The sequence below is a fragment of the Oncorhynchus masou genome, chromosome 32 (assembly GCF_036934945.1).
Source record: "Oncorhynchus masou masou isolate Uvic2021 chromosome 32, UVic_Omas_1.1, whole genome shotgun sequence".
Taxonomy (NCBI): domain Eukaryota; kingdom Metazoa; phylum Chordata; class Actinopteri; order Salmoniformes; family Salmonidae; genus Oncorhynchus; species Oncorhynchus masou.
Window position 1 is genome coordinate 60,085,038 of NC_088243.1, and position 20,359 is coordinate 60,105,396.

At 44.4% G+C, this 20,359-nt stretch overlaps 2 protein-coding genes across 4 annotated transcripts in view; one reads left to right on the top strand and one right to left on the bottom strand.

Moving 5' to 3' along the window:
• The window catches only part of mrpl11 (mitochondrial ribosomal protein L11), a 47,279-nt gene extending 45,472 nt beyond the window's left edge, over positions 1 to 1,807 (top strand). For all 3 annotated transcript variants that reach the window (XM_064954666.1, XM_064954665.1, XM_064954664.1), the window contains 2 exons: positions 377 to 536; positions 1,566 to 1,807. In XM_064954666.1, the coding sequence (XP_064810738.1) occupies positions 377 to 536; positions 1,566 to 1,668 (263 nt within the window). In that variant the 3' untranslated portion in view covers positions 1,669 to 1,807. The remainder of the gene's footprint in view (positions 1 to 376; positions 537 to 1,565) is intronic.
• Positions 1,808 to 3,163: 1,356 nt separating this feature from the next.
• Positions 3,164 to 9,409, bottom strand: LOC135526350 (neuronal PAS domain-containing protein 4A-like). The gene is given in 10 exon segments (XM_064954663.1): positions 3,164 to 4,996; positions 5,119 to 5,424; positions 5,427 to 6,335; positions 6,338 to 6,837; positions 6,967 to 7,102; positions 7,205 to 7,314; positions 7,430 to 7,739; positions 7,857 to 7,959; positions 8,055 to 8,218; positions 8,701 to 9,409. Coding segments are annotated over 10 exon segments (2,742 nt in total). The 5' UTR covers positions 8,876 to 9,409; the 3' UTR covers positions 3,164 to 4,967.
• Positions 9,410 to 20,359: the final 10,950 nt, after the last annotated feature.

Below are 20,359 nucleotides of genomic sequence, written 5' to 3' on the forward strand. Positions count from 1 at the left end.
AGGCCAGACTAGCCCTGTACCGGAGGGACGGACAGACAGACGACGTCGCCCACAGGGCGTTAAGGCTGAGATTGAATGTCTTTGATTGATGATATATTTATGATCGACGGGGGAACTTTAAGCCAGGCAATTACAGGCAGGAAGGTAGTGGGAGAGGTGGTGGGCTGAAGAAAGAGAATTATGGATTTCCCCCGTCTACACCGGCTACTCCCTCTCTCCGATCGCTCCTTCGTTTCCCCCCCACACTCGGCTCTCCTTTGCTCCCCAAATTGTCTTTCTTCCACCCTCTGCTCCCCTTGGTTTCTTGTCTATCGTTTCCCCTCAGTTTCTTCATCTTTATTCCCATTCCGGACTCCATCTCTTTCTCCATCTCTAGGCCATGAGATAGCAGGGAAGGTGTCTGTAAGGGCGGTGTATGAGATTGCTCAGGTCAAGGCCCAAGACGAGGCCTTCAAGATGCAGAACGCTTCTATAGAGACTGTCGTCAAGAGCATCATCGGCTCGGCTCGCTCGTTGGGCATTGAGATCGTCAACGAGTAAGACCCTCCTCTCTCAAAGTGCCCAGTGTCATTGATGTCATAAATGTGATTCAGCACTAAAGCACTGTGACGCGCACACATGAATAATATTGGTTCAATACATAGTAATGAAAACTATAGGGTCATACTCTATAGAGCCCCACAGTGGAGTTGTCATAATACCCATAAAACCTTGTGGTCAAACAGGGACATGGTTCCAATCATTTTTCCACCATTTAATTTTCCCCATAGCGAATTTTAGAAACTCTTCAAATAAGGGCTGTGTTTCGTGTAGGTTTACCTTAGCGTGACGTGTTGATAACTGTGTAAATCTCTGTCGGACAAGGTGACTTTTATCAGTATATAAAGGTTCTATTTACTCTGATTTGAAAATGCTAATGAGCATCATCATGCAAGACAAATCCCTGCAAGCTCCTGCACGTCATTTCTAGCTGACATCTTAGCTAACAGGTATTGTGTCAATTTAAGACTTGCACAAGACAGTTTTCAGATTTGTCCATTTAAGGAAATGCAGCCAATTTATGAATTCCTAATGTAGATAACATTAGTTAATCCAGAGATTCTTACCGTTGCCTCGATTCGGCAGTCTCATTCAGATCATGGCATTTGTAGTTCTTTATGATGGCCACATTAGCAGCTAATTTGCGTTTCATTTTTGGGGGTAAATACAGGCGACTATATTGGTAAAAGTTGCCTTGTCCAAACATCATGCCAGGGTAAGCCTACATGAAACACAGCCCTAATTTTAAAATGTTTTTAAATCCCCTATGAGAGAGATGAATGGTGGGGGGGGGGAAATTGGAACCATTTCCTTGTTTGACCGCTAGGTTTTATGGGTATTATGACTCATACTTTGGTCCTCTATTGTACTCTCATATGCACTGATAGACTGGAAATAAGTGTCATTGTCATCATTGGCACTGTTATGGTTCTGTTGTGACACACCGTTATTCAGTTAGGTCTACTTCATTTTTCCTCCCCTCTTTTGATCCCTCTCTCCTTCCCTCCCTCTCATCCCACCTGCAGTTTATCGGCCGAGGAGTACAATACTTTCCTGGAGGAGAAGGAGGAGAGGTTGAGAGCGGAGGCAGCAGCTGCAGACGAGGCAGTGTCAGTGAAGAAGAAATGAGAGCCGCACTCTATGCTACCGATGTATTTATACTGACCCTGTAACCCACACATACCACTCACATACACACACATTCTGTCATAACTGTCATTCTGCTCTGTATTGCTAATCGAAATAAACGTCTGTTATTATGAATGATTTCAAGTGTATGACTGTATTTATGCCAGTTTTCTCAGCAAGATTCATGTTTTGCCTCCAGAGTTTAAATATTTGATTTAAGGAATGCATCTCCTCTCTTGATAAACCAACCTGTTTTATTAAAGGAATTTGTTATACAAATTGCTGCATATTCTTTTGCTTGCCATCTGTCAAACCCGAGTGTGTGTGGCTAATGGCATTCTGGCTGTGCTTCTGGAACCATGTATTTGCATTCCCACCACTGCGTTGTACTCTTAACACCATTTGATGAGGGTATCAAGGAAGGAAGAGGACACCTTGAACACGGATGGATCTGGAAACTACTGTACTTGACCAAACATTAAGAACACCTGCTCTTTCCCTGACTGACTCACCAGGTGAATCCAGGTGAAGGCTAGAATCCCTTATTGATGTGGCTTCACCAAATGCTGCAAGGTATTTAAAAGTGTACTAATTTTCTTGGCCACAAGATGACAGGCAATAGCTGAACTGCTCCATTGTCTCTGCTGCGCTCACATCCAGGAGGCTCACTGCAGTGACTAGAATGGTGCTGGAACAAAATGTTCGGTTGCAGGAACCAGCATGGTATGGCAGGGCTTTGTCTCCAGGTTTAGTTTTTACGGTGTTGAAGGTCTCCTGTTTGTACCCTGTTCCTGCAGCTCTGCTGCTGAGATTAGGCTTCAGGTACCTGGGGGGTGACTGTAATAAATGTCAAAGGAGGCGAGAGAGGTGGCAGGATTCATTTACACTAACATTGCCATGCCCATCAGTCATCTAATGATTTTTACCCAAATGTACCCTCCATGATGTGAAGAGCACAGTACTTGCACTGGGTACTAGTCAGTGATTGATAGTACATGATTTATCCACCTGCTGTATAATTAGGTTCTGAAGCATTATTTCTTCATAACTGTCCGTCATGCTCGCTCGCTCGCTCTCTCCCCACTGAATTGGAGGCTGAGGAAAGGGGGGCTGCTTGAATCAGAGCTCTGACAGGAATGCCTATATATGGAGTCTGAAACGATCACAGCGTGCTGTCAGTGTAGCAGGTACATTGAGTGAGTGTGGGCAGCTGCTATTTGTAAAGGGGGGGGGGGGGGTCCTATTGTGTGGGTGTCTCAACGTCAGCGCAAGCACGCCTGCTTAAGTGGGAGGCCATGTGTGAGTGAGAGCCTCGGTGTGGAGCGTGTGCGTCAGTCTGAGTCAGATGGTATGAGACACTGTCTCCTCGTGTGTGTGCGTCAGTGCTGTTGCTGAGCGGAGCTCGCTCCAGGGGAAGAAACGAGGAGAGAGGAAGGAGGGATGATGATTGTAGGTAGGAGGATGAGGAGGACTGACAGTGACAACAGAGATCCAACCGCTTTAAGTGCACTTTAATATAAATGCATTTGTTTGACAATCAAATACACTTATCAGCAACACAAAAGAACACTGATCCACAATGTCCATTCTTCAATATATCACCATGTGTATATAGACCCTCTTAAACAATAGAAATGTCTATGTACAGACTGATGTATTCGTACAAATGTACAAATGTGTACAACCCTTCAAAAAAACGGCATGTGCATATATCCACGGACATAATGCTTTATGCATTGTACATCAATAATTGTTTTCAATATAACACATACAATAATATACCTACACATATGTTCAACTTAGCATTTAATAGCTAGAACGTAGGAATCAATCCTTTACTTGACCGTAGACAACTCTACGTTAGCATGTTGACACCATGGGAATAGTACCATTCTCAACCCGTGTCACTTAGGAGGAACTGAATACAAATGGCACCCCATCACACTATTTTCAGGTCATTTTTTAAAACAAAACTTCCATTTTTTTTTCTTCCAACCCCTCTCAAAAAAGAAGAATCACATTGTCATTCACGTAGTCGTGTTGTGTCTCACTACACCGTAACTCCATTCGAGCTATGATGTGACTGTCCATTGGTTAATGGACATGGAGAAAGAGTTCAGTTAGAGTTCAGCAGGCCATGGCCATGCCAGGCACACAGGAGCCGCTATAAACTGCCAGCATTGCAAATATTAATGCTGCAAGAAAATCCAGCATAGCTGCCCTTCAAGCCAAGCCCAAGAGAACGGTGACCTAAAGAACCCACATTCAGAGTCTATTGTACAATGTGCTGGTCCTGTACACAACAGAACCACACACAGTTGTTGAGTAACTTCCAGACGATTTCCATTTGGCAACACCTAATAAATACCGGAAAACCTTTGTCATGCGTTCCTGCTTGTGGACATTCCAAGATCTCTTGTCTTCATATGTTTTGTATTGTATTTTCTTTGCACATCACATTGATACACAAGTTTGTAATGGAGAAATAACATGAAGTCAAATGTTTTAAAATGTGCAGCCTGCAAACTCAAAGCTCAAAGTGTCTGAAGTATTAGCTTAGTTTGACTACGGTATTTGTACATTTTGACATGGCCTTAAAGGCCATGACAAGAGAGGAGTACCAGAAGGTCAGAGTAGAACTATGTGTCTCTCTGTGGAAACTAAAAATTGAAGATGTGAGTGAGGAAATCGGATCCCCTTTTGTCAGCTACTGTCAGCGGTTGTACCAGGTCAGTAGAGTTTTTGTAAACATAGACTTTCATCACATTTGTGATTTGGGTTTGCATGGCTGCATTACAAGCAATAGTGCTGTTAAGTAATTTCCATATTGAAATGTCAAGGAATGTGTTCTTTTTTTTCTTCACAACAGGTTTTTCACTACGAGTGAATACAGATGCGCGTCTGGAAGTTAAACGGGGCTTTACAAGGTCAGAGGTTTTGTTTACGTCTCTGTCTGATCCAATCTGAAGCTCATGTTACAGAAAAGCTGAGAGGCACCAAATGGACCCAAAACTCAGTCAGTTGTGGGTCCATTCGGTTGGTAAATGTTGCACCATTATGTATATATTGCACCATTATGTAAACGTTGCACCATTTGTTGAAATAGAAATACAGGAATGAATAAATGAACAAAAATATGAAGTCAATCTTTGTTCTCGGTAGACATGTAGGAGTTCAAGTCCTTTAGTAGTATACATTATGTATATATTTATACACTTAAATCATTTTTACTTTTCAGTAAAATAGCTCCACGAAATATGACAATATGCCATACTTAATGAAGTAAGTCACAGACTTATTTAGAACGGGGGAACACTTCCACTCCCATCTGAAAAACACAAGAGACAAAGAGGAAGGGGACATTAGTCTGATATGTTCAGCTTTAAAACATCTTAATTCATTTCTCAAACAGAGAAAGACGGTAGAACAAGTGAACTGGATGATTCTCACCTTTGTGGAAGCACTGTGGCGACTGGTGACACTGGAGTTGATACAACTCAGGTTGTTGACCCAAGCCGGGGGCGATCGAGGCACCTGCCCCAAACATGGGTTCCAGGGCGGCCAGCTCCTCCAGGAGGGACTGAGCGCAAGGCACGGCGGGTGTAGTGTGGTCGACAGGCGTGGAGGGGGCGGAGGTGGGGGAGGCAGTGAGTCGCAGGGGAGGGGATGCTGGGATGGAGGAACAGGAGGACAGAGGTGATGACGCCACCTCAATCTCCATAGGCTCCTCCACCAGCCCCTCCACTTCTGCCATCGCCCGGACTCGCCGGCCAACGTCGCCCCGCACCCGGCCGTGGGGTTACAGTGCGCCGATTGGACGCTACAGAAGTGGCTGACCCCCTCAAAGTGGGAGGGTGAGTGCCAGCACACTGGGTTGGGGGGAGAGGGCGGGTTGGGGGAGAGGGGTGGAGGGGTGGAGAAGTCCTGGAGAAGGGCTTCTAAGATGCTCTCTTCAAACAGAGATTCATCATCATGGAATATAGGGAAGTCCAGGCCTCTCCACGCTTTAACCGGGTAAAACTCTCCCAGCATGTGGCTAGAGTCAACACCAGCAGTGTCTAGGGATGGGGAGAGGGAGGGGGAGGGAGGGGAGGAGGAGGGAGACATGGAAGGAGGGGATAGCTTGGATAAGAGAGGATCCAGGTAGAAACCCTCTGCTAAGGAGCTGATATGCTGAGCTAAGAGGGAGATCTCTGCTCTCTCCTTCTCCCTCTCTCTCTCCAGGGAGAAGAAAGAGAGACAGGGCTGTTTGCCGGGGGAGGCCTCTGGGGTGAGGAGGCCCTCGATCGGGTAGTGAAGGGACCCTAAAGGGACATCTACATACAGGGGTCCCCGAACCTCAGGCAAGGTCATCACTGTGCAGTCCCCATCCCCAGGGCTGTCAGGGGTGGGGGGTAGCTTCTCATAGAGAGAGCCACTGCAGGGATCAGCAGGGAAGAACAGGTCGGTGGAGGGGCCAGTGAGGCACAGGGAGGAGGGGGGAGCAGGACTGGTGGCTGTGGTCGGTGGGGCGGGTGGGGCGGAGGGGGAGAGGGAGGTGGCAATGGAGGTGGTGGCTGTAGCTGTGGTGGTGGAGGGAGGGGGTGTGGTGGTGCCAGTGGGGTCGAAGCTAAAGAGGGGCTCGCCGAACAGGAAGCTGCCACCGCCCAGCTGGGGTGTGTAGGGGGCGTGCACACAAACTCTTTGGTCTGCTGCTCCTGAGAGGTGGGCGCTGGGGGGAGGGGCAGGGGAAGGACAGGCAGCGGAGGTTCGAGCTGGAAGGAGGGGGGCAAGAGAATGTTCTGAGTGAGGAAATCCAGATCTGCTACCGTGGCAACGGTAACCGGGGTGGGGGAGGAGGCAGCGGATGGGCTTTGGACAGGGGCAGGCATCTGCTGCTGCTGGAAGAAGCTCTCCTCCTCAATAGAGGAAATACTGGAGCGAGGGTCACCCTCCACTTGCATGGGTTCAGTGGTGGCACCCCCTGTCTCATCGGAGGAGCCCACACTCGACACAGTCATGCTGAAGTCAAAGGACTGGGCTGAGAGGCCACTGCTGCTGGGGGTGAAGACTTGGTCTGGGCTGGACAGGCTCAAGCTGTCCTGGCGGGAGGTACTGGTACTCAGTACCAGGGTCAGCTGGGTCTGCTCTGTGCTCAGCTGCTGTCTAACTGACCACCCCTCTGCTTCACTGAGAGAGAAACAGAAAGAGTGAGAGACGAAAATGGTTAGTAACATTCCCTTCTGCTTATTGCAATCAGTCATCTCCTTTATATATGGCGATGTGTTATGATGATCTGTCATAGGGTAGAGCTAGTACCTAAGTATGTAGTTGTTGCTGCTGATGGGGCTGTCTCCTGCCTCCAGCTGCAGTACCATGTAAAGCCAGACCCAGGACTGGTCTGCAGACTCCACCCGTACCACCATCTCAGATCTACCTTCTCCTCCTTCTCTCACTGTGGGGGAACAAAGAGGGAACAACAACATCAGACATCGGGTGTAAGTGGATACGGTGTAATTGTGTGGTGGTTGTGTGGTATCACTGAATTAGTACTTACACAGGCTGCAGTGCTGAGCAGAGGCGTGTGACAGGTCCTGTGGGTGGAGGAGGCTGTACCAGGAGCGAGACCTCAGGGCTGACACATCGAGACCTAGGTAAACACTGACACTGCAGGGAAGATGGAGAGAAGACATGGTAAGTTTAGGATATTTCAGAACTATATTATCACTCAGAAGATCTAATGGAACATTTGGCGCTGCCTTGTTAGTGGGTGTGACCTCACCTGTCCTGTGCATTCTGGAGCCTCATGTCTCGGCTGTGTTGAGACTGGAACGAGGCTAGGAAGAAGTTGTTCTCAGCAGCAGGAGGGATAAGAGCAGGAACTTGGTCCCCCCCAGGGCCAAAGCGGGTGGGGATGGCCTCCAGAGGGGAACAGAAGCACATCCAAACAGGGTTGGATGTCCAGTAGGAGCTAGGGGTGGAAGAGGAGGAGGGAGGGGACAGGCAGCGCGCCCGGATCAGAACCAGCTTGTTCCCGGCACTCTGCCTGCGCACCGACTTGGAAGTGTTGAAACGACAACGGAATAGACGATCTGAGGGAAAGAAGAGGCAAGGAGGGATTGTGAGTATCAACAATGATCCGAGGGAAATAAATGCAAGCCATTGGTAACTCTGTTCTGTACCACTGGAAATATGGAGGCATATCTTACCTGTGTCAGGTGACGTAGGAGGGGCCAGGTTGGTCCTCATGATGAAGTGGTCAGTAGGGTCAATGATATCATACACACTGTCACCCTGGGAAACCAAATCCACCTGAAAGAGGAGTTCATATTAAACATATTGTCATTACATTTTTATTAACTTATGAGCTTAATATTGAGACATTATATGGTCTCCCGTGGACCCACCATGGAGTGGCCGAGGTGCTCAGAGACGCTGTCTGACAGGTAGAGCAGCTTGCCTTCCCCGGTCAACAGGAGCAGAAACCCAGGTAGCTCCTGCACCAGCTCTGACAGCTCGTGGAAAGACAGGAACCTCGCGCTTTCCTCGAGACTGCCAGCAGATCCCGATTCTAAAAACAAAAGATTATGAAAAAAAGCAATTATCGTTTCTGTCTAGCTAATGGATGTCATCATAGCATCAATGGAACGGATCTGCTCCCAGCAATAGCTATAGAACAACCGCATTAGATTTCATTTCAGTACCATGGATAGCGATAGAAGCGTTTCAGGACTGGATAGCGACACACGGCTCTAAAAGCGTTTTTCACCAAGAACTTCAAACCAAACACAATAATGTTCCATTATATGTATTCCTAAATGAGATAATTCACATGTAGATATGAAGTTCATAAACTGTCTCTTTCGACAATACATATGGCACCTGTTGATTCAACACATAAAGCTCACGGTAGCATGCCACTAGCTCAAACGGATTGAAGCAAAAGTCTGTCAGTAAATGTTTCATTCATAAATGTTTGTAGCTATGTATAGGTAGGCTATGGGTTATACAGTGAGTTTGAACTTGTCGATTATAAACTAAATCGGGGCTTACCTTGAGAGAAGAAAACCGATTTCCTGGTGTACATGCTGGCAAGGGACATGATATGTAGGTATGAGAGTCGTGCCTTGTCCGCATCGGAGATAGGAAGCAAGTCCTTCAGGTTCCGAATCTCCGCGTTGATTTGGTCCCTCCGAGCCTTTGACGCTCCCTTCGTTGATCGATACATTGTAGCCTGTTATAGTGATTGACTAAATTCCCTGCAGTTTAAATTGTAACTTAATGGAATAGTTTTGGCCGTGGCGTCAGATGAGGTCTGGGTATCTTTCCCTCAAGATGAGGTGTCAGAGATAGGCTAGTAGTAATAACCTTGTCGTAGTACTATTGGACTTTCATCTCAGCTCGTTCCAGAGTAAGGCTTCAGACCTTCTCCTATCAGTTATTTTTTTCCTCTTCGGTTCCGCCACAGCGTCCAGCAAGGTTGCTGGCTAGCCGTTGAATGTATCTCCCCCGTTCAGAGTGTGAGTGATTCGGCGGCTGTAGTAGCCGTCTCTCGCCCAGATGTCCGGATCCCGTAAATCTGGTGGAGGGACTCTGCTCTCGAGTAAGTTATATAGGCCGGGATTCCGGTGATGAAGGGGGGCTCCCAACGCGCCAACACCGACGTAGTAGGGAGAAGGGGGGCTAGAGGGAAGGGTGGACGAGGGGGATTCAATGCTAGCAATGGTGAAATTCTCTGCTTCTGCCGCTCCCCCTCCCGCTCATACCCTCTCCCTTTGGTAGCTATTTTCTGACGTCAGCCCTTCCCTCTACCAAGTGATGACGTTGGTTTGATTTCGGGAGCTCCGGCGACGCAAAAAGCCCGATTTGGACAAAACCGAGGAATGGGCGGAGACAAGCGTAAAACGTAGACGGAGTCACCGGACCACCGTGTACTGGGGGGAGGGGGGGAAGAGAGACCGAGATGCATACGAAAGAGACTGTGTGTTTCTATGTCTGGCACCCGACAATTTATCCTCTCTGAAAAGTAATAATTCCTAATATAGTGTAGGTTTGGTTATCAGTAGCCTACATGATGCAAATGCGTCCTTTCCTAGCCAAACTGGCTCATAATATGTTTATGTAGTTATGAGATTATGAAGGATGCGATGCATTTCGTAAAACCTTCCACCGTCGATCTCTAGGGTAACACAGATGCATGCCAACGTTACCAATTAATATGCTCCAGCGAAAAGATAGTCTGGCATGGGTGGAAGTCTGCTTGAGGGAGAAACGCGGGGCAGAGTTACAGCAACAAATTCAATCACTTTTTATGAATGGAATCCACCATTCTGACTGTAATTCAGTTGTCAGGCAGCGCAGTGCCTCCAGGGCTAACGCGCAAAGACAGAGGAGGGGCTCGGTAATCCTAAAGAGCATACTGTAGCAGAGGCATCGGCTAATCGCGCTGTATAGTCTATATCTTACATAAACTGCAACATCCTTCCTTATAAGGCAATTTGAGCGGAATGTGTAGCTAAGGGTGATGCTGAGCCATGTCTAGTCTTTGCATCGAAACCTGTGCTGGTTGCATTTTAGTTTGAACAGATAAGACCAGAGTTTGATCTGACCCAAAATACATCCTTTTCAATGAAACTATCATACAAAACGTCGCCTAAATCATAGTCTTGGAAGGCTTGGAGATGTGCAGCATGTATTCTTATCTACGTGTAAAAAATTGCGACAGACGACAGTCAGATCCAGTAAATTGTGAAAGCTCAATTTGAGATGAAATGTGATGTTTTCTGAAATGATTTGAAAGGAACTGTATGTAGGTATGTTGCAGATGTTTTGCCATGGTGTTCTTACCACGTGTTAAAGTTGAGCAAATAGTCTATGTAACACTTGAAGCATACAATCTGTTTTGTAGTCTTAAATATATTTTATAGGATGCTCGAAGAGTAGACACTCACATACACAAGCACACCTGTTGCTAACAGTGCTTGAGTGCAGAGATGAATCTCGTTGTTTCTATAAATAGCTCTCACCGGTGACTGACATATGCACTCAATGGCGCACCCCCGCTTACATCTCCAATCGTCCCTATTTTTTACCACATTTCTCCCTATTTTTAGAAAGATGTTTTTGTTTGAGGCTCAAAATAGACATATATTTACGAGTCATATGTGTCACGCGTCTAACATGTTGCATGTCCACAAACTTTCACGATTTCACGGACCATTAATGTGGTACATTTGGAAAGGTGCAGTAACAATGTTGTGACAAAATAGTATAAACAGCTTCCCACAATTGGATTGACATATATACGTTTGTCTGTGGCTATGCCATCACATACTTACCTCTCCCTGCAAGTACTATTGAAGCGACCGCAATAGATTTCAGCACCATGGACAGCGACATAGCTTTTTCAGCACTCCGTAGAGATTCACCGCTCTCTGTGAGCGTTTATTGTGCCTAAACATAAAAAACACGATCATTTATGTATTCCTAAACAGCAATGTTCACATAGAGCGATGAAGTTCATCAGATGTTGCTTTCTGCAAGGCATATGTACGATCCAATGGATCTGCATTACATCATTGGTCCTCTTTATTCATACCTTCCTCTCTATTCACACCTTGCTTTCCCCTATCAGACAGTTGACCTGTGATGTTGTATTGTGGATAAAATCACAGACAGTCTCTGAATGAAGATAACTACAACCACTACGTTCAGCACTGGGTAGAGTGAAAAGGGATTTTTCTCCCATGTAAGTTACTAGGCTGGTAGGCGCAGGTGTCTCGCATACCGAAATGTTTTAGGAATCTATGCTCTGGTCTGTTGGTTGTTGGTAGGCTTCTATGGATTTTTACTCTAATGTAAGATCTTAGGAAGTCATTTTTGGATCACAATTATTCAAAATACATTTAAAATATATTTTTATCCCATATTTCACCCAAAATATTAGTCATCTCTATGCATGTACTCTCAATGTAAAATTACACATAGGCCTACGCTCAAAGTTGTTTTTTTCTGCCAGGCAGTCTCAGAAGCACTTAACGTGTCCCACACACTGTGTTAGCTCAGCAGTGGCCCAGATAAATGACCATCATTTCCATTACTGGGCTTGTCATGATAATGGAAGCCATTATGAGATGGGCCTGTGTAGGTATCACTGGTGGGTGGGAGACGTGAACCAGAGATGGAAGAGGAAGTGAGGCACCTCACTTGTTTCTTTCTTCTGGTTCAAACAGTCAATGAACTACGCAGACCAGACCCAGCTGCTCATGCATTGGTGCCCATGGGAGAGCCACCCATTAAGCAGACCGGAACTATGACCATTTTTTTCAATGGTAAACAGCCTGAGTGGGACATCTTCACCATTTTTGACGGGAACATGGCTGTGGCCAGGCGGTTGTGAGAGGGGAAGAGGGTCACAGGGATGACTGGCCTGTCTCTTAGAAATTACTTCCATTAGGCCGTCTCATGGCTCAATGACAGACAGTGATGCCTCCACATTGACAAACTAACACATACAGTGGGGCAAAAAAAGCATTTAGCCAGCCACCAATTGTGCAAGTTCTCCCACTTAAAAAGATGAGAGAGGCTTGTAATTTTCATCATAAGTACACTTCAACTATGACAGACAAAATGAGAGAGACAAAATCCAGAAAATCACATTGTAGGATTTTTAAAGAATTTATTTGCAAATATGGTGGAAAATAAGTATTTGGTCACCTACAAACAAGCAAGATTTCTGGCTCTCACAGACCTGTAACTTCTTCTTGAAGAGGCTCCTCTGTCCTCCACTCGTTACCTGTATTAATGGCACCTGTTTGAACTTGTTATCAGTATAAAAGACACCTGTCCACAACCTCAAACAGTCACACTCCAAACTCCACTATTGCCAAGACCAAAGAGCTGTCAAAGGACACCAGAAACAAAATTGTAGACCTGCACCAGGCTGGGAAGACTGAATCTGCAATAAGTAAGCAGCTTGGTTTGAAGAAATCAACTGTGGGAGCAATTATTAGGAAATGGAAGACATACAAGACCACTGATAATCTCCCTCGATCTGTGGCTCCACGCAAGATCTCAACCCGTGGGGTCAAAATGACCGCAAGAACGGTGAGCAAAAATCCCAGAACCACACGGGGGGACCTAGTGAATGACCTGCAGAGAGCTGGGACCAAAGTAACAAAGCCTACCATCAGTAACACACTACGCCGCCACAGACTCAAATCCTGCAGTGCCAGACGTGTCCCCCTGCTTAAGCCAGTACATGTCCAGGCCCGTCTGATGTTTGCTAGAGAGCATTTGGATGATCCAGAAGAAGATTGGGAGAATGTCATATGGTCAGATGAAACCAAAATATTACTTTTTGGTAAAAACTCAACTCGTTTGACCTCTGTCATTGCCAACAAAGGGTATATAACAAAGTATTGAGATAAACTTTTGTTATTGACCAAATACTTATTTTCCACCATAATTTGCAAATAAATTCATAAAAAATCCTACAATGTGATTTTCTGGATTTTTTTTCTAATTTTGTCGGTCATAGTTGAAGTGTACCTATGATGACAAATTACAGGCCTCTCTCATCTTTTTAAGTGGGCGAACTTGCACAATTAGTTGCTGACTAAATACTTTTTTGCCCCACTGTACATAATGCACACCTGCATAACAAACACATAACTTGTAGATAAAGAACAAGTTGTAGCCTACATGTTGGTTATGTGAACTGCAGTCATACCCTGACGTGTTTAATGTCCATAAAGGGCCAAATGGTTCGGCATCACCCATTGCAGCAGGTATCTCTCTGCAGTTTCCACAGTGTAAATATAATAGGGAGAATTTGTTGATTATGGGATAGAAAGTAAACCGTATGTATTACAATCTCTCTGGTCATCTGACCTAAGAAAATAATTTGTAGTTCACCTGTCTTCTCAGAATTATTGTTTAACCAAGTATTTAAAAACAAAAAATCTTACCATGAAACCTGGGAGAAGTGTTATATTTTGGTAAGAACTGTTAGATAACAGGTGTTAGAAAATAAATGACTCTTACTGGCATAGATTATTGTTACTGAAATAGTGATATCTATAGAGTTATCTATATTCCATGACTGTAAGTGCATTATGTCTCACCTTCTCTGGGAAAGGTGAGTTTTGGGGATTTTTATTTACCAGACGCTTATATCGAAGGCCACTTACAGTCATGCGTGTACACATTTCACGTATGAGTAGTCCCGGGAAGCGAACCCACTACTCTGACATTTCAATAGCCATGCTCTACCAACTGAGCTCCAGAGGATCACAGCAAATAACTGTCTGGGGAAAGACAATGTGCGCCTCTAATAGCAGAGGTGAAGGCTACTTGTCCTTTTGCTTACGACTCTCTTTTCACTGGTGTTTATTTTTACACCCAGAGAATCAAGTTCTGCGCTTCGCTTCTTGAAAGAAAGGAGCTAATCTGTCGCCTAGCAACACCTCCCACTCCTGCGTCGAAGCGCAAGCGAGAGAAGATAGGGAGAGAGGGAAGGAAGGAGTGTGGATTAAAGAGACTGTGGGACGTACAGAGAGGTTTAGGGCTACAGCAGTTAAGATCAGGTATGATGAGTTGGAATATTGACGTAGTGCAATAGGACAGAAGACAGCGATATGGCTGGACAGTCTGAGACATGCATGGTAGCCAGAGTGTGTGTGGTGTGGTTAATAGGATGTGTGACACCATAAGCTTTTATAGTACAGTGCATGCTTTCACATGTATAGCATGCAGGTATAGTTGTCTCACACAACTTCTGCATGTTTGTCTGGTGTAAATGCAGCCAAATTCATAAACAGTACCAACCAGTAGAAGTGAAGCGAACAAACGCCCACGCACACCCACTCTCTGCTTCCAATCCCCCATCCTCCCTCAGCCCCCTCCCTTCCTCTGTTGATGATGATGCTTCCAGAGCCTGTAGCCTTGTACTTTTTTCTTTTTTCTAGTACTCAGTTTATTTTTAGAAGTTTGGTCTCAGAAGAGCGGGAGCAGTCGCCTAGTGCTGGGGGTGTCAAGCTCATCCTCTCTACCCCCTCCCCTCATGGTCTTTAAGCTATCTGAACCCACAGGGAATCACGAGGACAATAGTTCTGATGATATAGTTTGAATGAAAAGATAGTTATTTTCAATTCTTTGTTCTTCCACCATCATAAAGGGTCTTATAAATAATACTTTCTGGATACATTTCATGGTAAATATGGGTATCAGAATGATTTGTCAACATTATTATATTCTATAAAGACCATCAATATGATTGTTAGCATTGTGATGAGCACTGACATTAATGAGCGAAAATGTTCACCTGTATTGTGATTTAATTGAATTTGTGCAATCCACATTGTATTATAATATGTAATATGAAATGCATATGTATATATTATGTAAAACCATCACACTGTTACATACCACCACAGTCCATAGAAATAAAATAATTATATTTCTATGCCACAGACATTCTCATCCTCTCTGTCTCTCTCCTTTTTTAGTAAGTTGGTGCTGATGCTGGGTTGCTATGGTGATGTGATGTAGATGTGTGACGTCATCAGAGACCTCCTAGCAGCAGTTGTTTTTTTCATTCACCCTCTGTCAGTCTTTCTCTCTATCTTGCACTTATTTTGGACAAAAGGTTAGGAATGGGCAGACATGCAGTAGACCAGAGATGATTGTGTATTTGCTTATTGACAAGAAATCTGATGTTCACTAAATAGTGAGAGAGTTGGGAGGAGAGGGCCGAAAAGGGGAAACCAATGAAAAATTCCTGAATGTTTTGTCTTCCATTTTCTGTAAATATAAAAAAGTCAGGCAAAGACATGTAATCAACAATGAGAATCAGTGAAAATGGTGTTGGTGTTGTCGAAATGTTGCAGAATTTTTAATGGAAGAGTGAGAGTGTGTAGTCAGAGGCACAGTACAGACAGGGGAAAAGAGAGAGTGAGGAAGGAAGAGAGATACTAAAGTGCCCTTCATTTTGGCTTTAGAATGAAGATCCCATCTTTACCTTCTTTTTGAATTTGTCATAATTTTACTTGAGGTGCAGTGATAACCACCTTTCTATTTGTCCAGTTCACTCATACATTCACACAGAACATTCTGTATTTTCATCTCTCTCTCATTGCCCTGACCAGATGCATGAATGGACTCCCCCCCCCCCCTCCCTGTTGACAAAAACACAGTGCCCACATACTCTCCTATAAGCTTAACGTTGCATATAGGCATCTTGTAATGATGACTTACCCTTTAACTCGTTCTATCCATCAGCACCCTTCTCTCTCTACAACCTGCTTATCATTGCCATTGAGTTTTAGAACTGATATTATGGTGGAAGTGATGAAACCTGAGAAAGAACCACTTTAGAGGTGGATACTAAATTGGCCATTGATCACGGTAAGGATGTTTGTGTTGTGTTTGTACAACAGCCAATATGGACATTTACAACACTGTCAAAGGGTATCCGAATCGTTTGGCAGAACTAAGGGGTGTCCAGTTGGTGCGTGGGAGACTGGCATTCGTTCATTCTAGAGAGGTGCGCCTCTCATCCCTATTGATAGACTACTGATTTGTCTAGGCAAAGTGCAAATGACAAAAAAAAGTTGCATTCTCTTTTAAGTGACATTTTTAACAGGGTCTCCAAATCCGTGGTGAAATGTTCAGAGGGACTATATGGATCTCCAAGCCAGCGATTTGTTAAGGTATCAACTGACCGTTTGCACTCCGTCAAAATACACTTCAGCTTCCTTTCAATTACATATCTTTCATAACCGGTTTTGTTTTCTGTTATGTATTCCTGTATAGCGGAATATTCTTTCAGCTCGAGCCCTTTTGCCTCCATACGCCCACGTGTCCATAGCAACTCGTTGTCGTATCTTAGTAACCACGTTTACGCACGGAGTAAAGAAATGGAAGGTGGGGTAGATATGGAATGGGTTATTATTCAAAGAGACCACTATGAAGGTTGGAAGTATTTGCAATGTTTAATGTCTGACCTTGTGAGGGAAAGGGAGAAAAGTTATGAAAACCTTTTCTCAAACCAGCGAGAAAACACGAGAGATGCAGAAAGGTGTGTGATTAAAACCTAACATCCACTCAGAGGTCCCTAGTCACATAACTGTATGAATCTCAAATTCACTGGTATACTGTAGAATTTTAGAGATTCTGTATGTAATTCTCTGGTATTTTTCTCCATCTAGCTGGTTCCAATCCTGTACACTGGACAGCTGTGCACATGGCCTCTTAATGCATTGGTCCATTAACTTCATTGAGATATTCAACTTGTGTTCAGGATATTACACTGACCTTGTGTAATTAACATATACAGCAATTAAATCACTAATTGGATAAAGGTGATGAGCTAATGGGTTACAAATTAGGGAGATGACTTGTTGTTAATGTCATTTGTAAGCCCTAGGCTATGTGGTATCGAGAGGTCAATTCAATTCTCTACAAACGAATAGTGCAATTACCTCTCACCAACCGGTGTATCTTAGAGCAGGTTTCTCTATTTGACCTCACAGATCCATTCATGGCTGCCTACCTTAATGAAGTTTGGCTACAGATGAAGGCACATCTACTTAAGAAGATAATGACCATTCAATTCATCCGGATTCAAATTCATTAAGCATCTTTTGATTTGGTTACATTTACTTACCTGGTTGCTATTTTTAGATAACTATTTGTGATTGTTATCATTTTGGGTATCTATATAGGAGTACTCTCTCTATATACAGGGCCATAGAGACCCCAAAATAGAATGATCATTTCCTGTCCCACCCCCCTACTCATTCAGAGTTGTTTGTTTGTGTTGTCATATGTAGCAACTATTATTTATGACACTCACAGATTCCATAGCACTCTCCTGATTTTTATTAATGGACTCATTTCAACGATAGGGCGGGGGCTGAGGGCAATAACATCACCTTCCCTTCCTCCCCTATTGATAAAAATATCCACAACCATAGTGGTTAAAGAGAGTAAGAGAGTGAAATAAGTTGCAATATCCAATGAAGCTGAAAGGCTTTGTTCTATTTTACTTTTCAGGGTTTATGCACAGAATATGGTATCTTATCAATTATGCTTAGTTGAAGTTTATGTCTTTAGCCTGGGTACAGAGCAGGTTATGTCTTTAGCCTGGGTACAGAGCAGGTTATGTCTTTAGCCTGGGTACAGAGCAGGTTATGTCTTTAGCCTGGGAATAGAGCAGGTTATGTCTTTAGCCTGGGTACAGAGCAGGTGATGTCTATAGCCTGGGTACAGAGCAGGATATGTCTTTAGCCTGGGAATAGAGCAGGTTATGTATTTAGCCTGGGAATAGAGCAGGTTATGTCTTAAGCCTGGGAATAGAGCAGGTTATGTCTTTAGCCTGGAATAGAACAGGTTATGTCTTTAGCCTGGGAATAGAGCAGGTTATGTCTTTAGCCTAGGTACAGAGCAGGTTATGTCTTTAGCCTAGGTACAGAGCAGGTTATGTCTTTAGCCTGGGAATAGAGCAGGTTATGTCTTTAGCCTGGAATAGAACAGGTTATGTCTTTAGCCTGGGAATATAGCAGGTTATGTCTTTAGCCTGGGAATAGAGCAAGTTATGTATTTAGCCTAGGTACAGAGCAGGTTATGTCTTTAGCCTGTGAATATAGCAGGTTGCATCTTTAGCCTGGGTACAGAGCAGTTTATGTCTTTAGCCTGGGTACAGAGCAGGTTATGTCTTTAGCCTGGGAATAGAGCAGGTTATATCTTTAGCCTGAGGGCAGAGCAGTTTATGTCTTTAGCCTCGGTACAGAGCAGGCTATATCTTAAGCCTGGGTACAGAGCAGGTTATGTCGTTAGCCTGGGAATAGAGCAGTTTATGTCTTTAGCCTGGGAAAAGAGCAGTTTATGTCTTTAGCCTGGGTACAGAGCAGGTTATGTCTTTAGCCTGGGAATAGAGCAGGTTATGTCTTTAGCCTGGAATAGAACAGGTTATGTCTTTAGCCTGGGTACAGAGCAGGTTATGTCTTTAGCCTGGGAATAGAGCAGGTTATGTATTTAGCCTAGGTACAGAGCAGTTTATGTCTTTAGCCTGGGAATAGAGCAGGTTATGTCTTTTGCCTGGGAATAGAGCAGGTTATGTATTTAGCCTTGGTACAGAGCAGGTTATGTCTTTAGCCTGGGTACAGAGCAGGATTATGTCTTTAGCCTGGGAATAGAGCAGGTTATGTCTTTAGCCTGGGTACAGAGCAGGATATGTCTTTAGCATGGGTACAGAGCAGTTTATGTTTTTAGCCTGGGAATAGAGCAGTTTATGTATTTAGCCTAGGTACAGAGCAGGTTATGTCTTTAGCCTGGGAATATAGCAGGTTGCATCTTTAGCCTGGGTACAGAGCAGTTTATGTCTTTAGCCTGGGTACAGAGCAGGTTATGTCTTTAGCCTGGGAATAGAGCAGGTTATATCTTTAGCCTGGGAATAGAGCAGGTTATGTCTTTAGCCTGGGTACAGTGGAGGTTATGTCTTTAGCATGGGAATAGAGCAGGTTATGGCTTTCGAATGAGTACAGAGCAAGTTATGTCTTTAGCCTGGAATAGAACAGGTTATGTCTTTAGCCTGGGTACAGAGCAGGTTATGTCTTTAGCCTGGGAATACAGCAGGTTATGTCTTTCGACTGAGTACAGAGCAGGTTATGTATTTAGCCTGGAATAGAACAGGTTATGTCTTTAGCCTGGGAATAGAGCAGGTTATGTCTTTAGCATGGGTGCAGAGCAGTTTATGTCTTGAACCTGGGAATAGAGCAGGTTATGTCTTTAGCCTGGGTACAGAGCAGGTTATGTCTTTAGCCTGGGAATAGAGCAGGTTATGTCTTTAGCCTGGGAATAGAGCAGGTTATGTCTTTAGCCTGGGAATAGAGCAGGTTATGTCTTTAGCCTGGAATAGAACAGGTTATGTCTTTAGCCTGGGAATAGAGCAGGTTATGTCTTTAGCCTAGGTACAGAGCAGGTTATGTCTTTAGCCTAGGTACAGAGCAGGTTATGTCTTTAGCCTGGGAATAGAGCAGGTTATGTCTTTAGCCTGGAATAGAACAGGTTATGTCTTTAGCCTGGGAATATAGCAGGTTATGTCTTTAGCCTGGGAATAGAGCAAGTTATGTATTTAGCCTAGGTACAGAGCAGGTTATGTCTTTAGCCTGTGAATATAGCAGGTTGCATCTTTAGCCTGGGTACAGAGCAGTTTATGTCTTTAGCCTGGGTACAGAGCAGGTTATGTCTTTAGCCTGGGAATAGAGCAGGTTATATCTTTAGCCTGAGGGCAGAGCAGTTTATGTCTTTAGCCTCGGTACAGAGCAGGCTATATCTTAAGCCTGGGTACAGAGCAGGTTATGTCGTTAGCCTGGGAATAGAGCAGTTTATGTCTTTAGCCTGGGAATAGAGCAGTTTATGTCTTTAGCCTGGGTACAGAGCAGGTTATGTCTTTAGCCTGGGAATAGAGCAGGTTATGTATTTAGCCTAGGTACAGAGCAGTTTATGTCTTTAGCCTGGGAATAGAGCAGGTTATGTCTTTTGCCTGGGAATAGAGCAGGTTATGTATTTAGCCTTGGTACAGAGCAGGTTATGTCTTTAGCCTGGGTACAGAGCAGGATTATGTCTTTAGCCTGGGAATAGAGCAGGTTATGTCTTTAGCCTGGGTACAGAGCAGGATATGTCTTTAGCATGGGTACAGAGCAGTTTA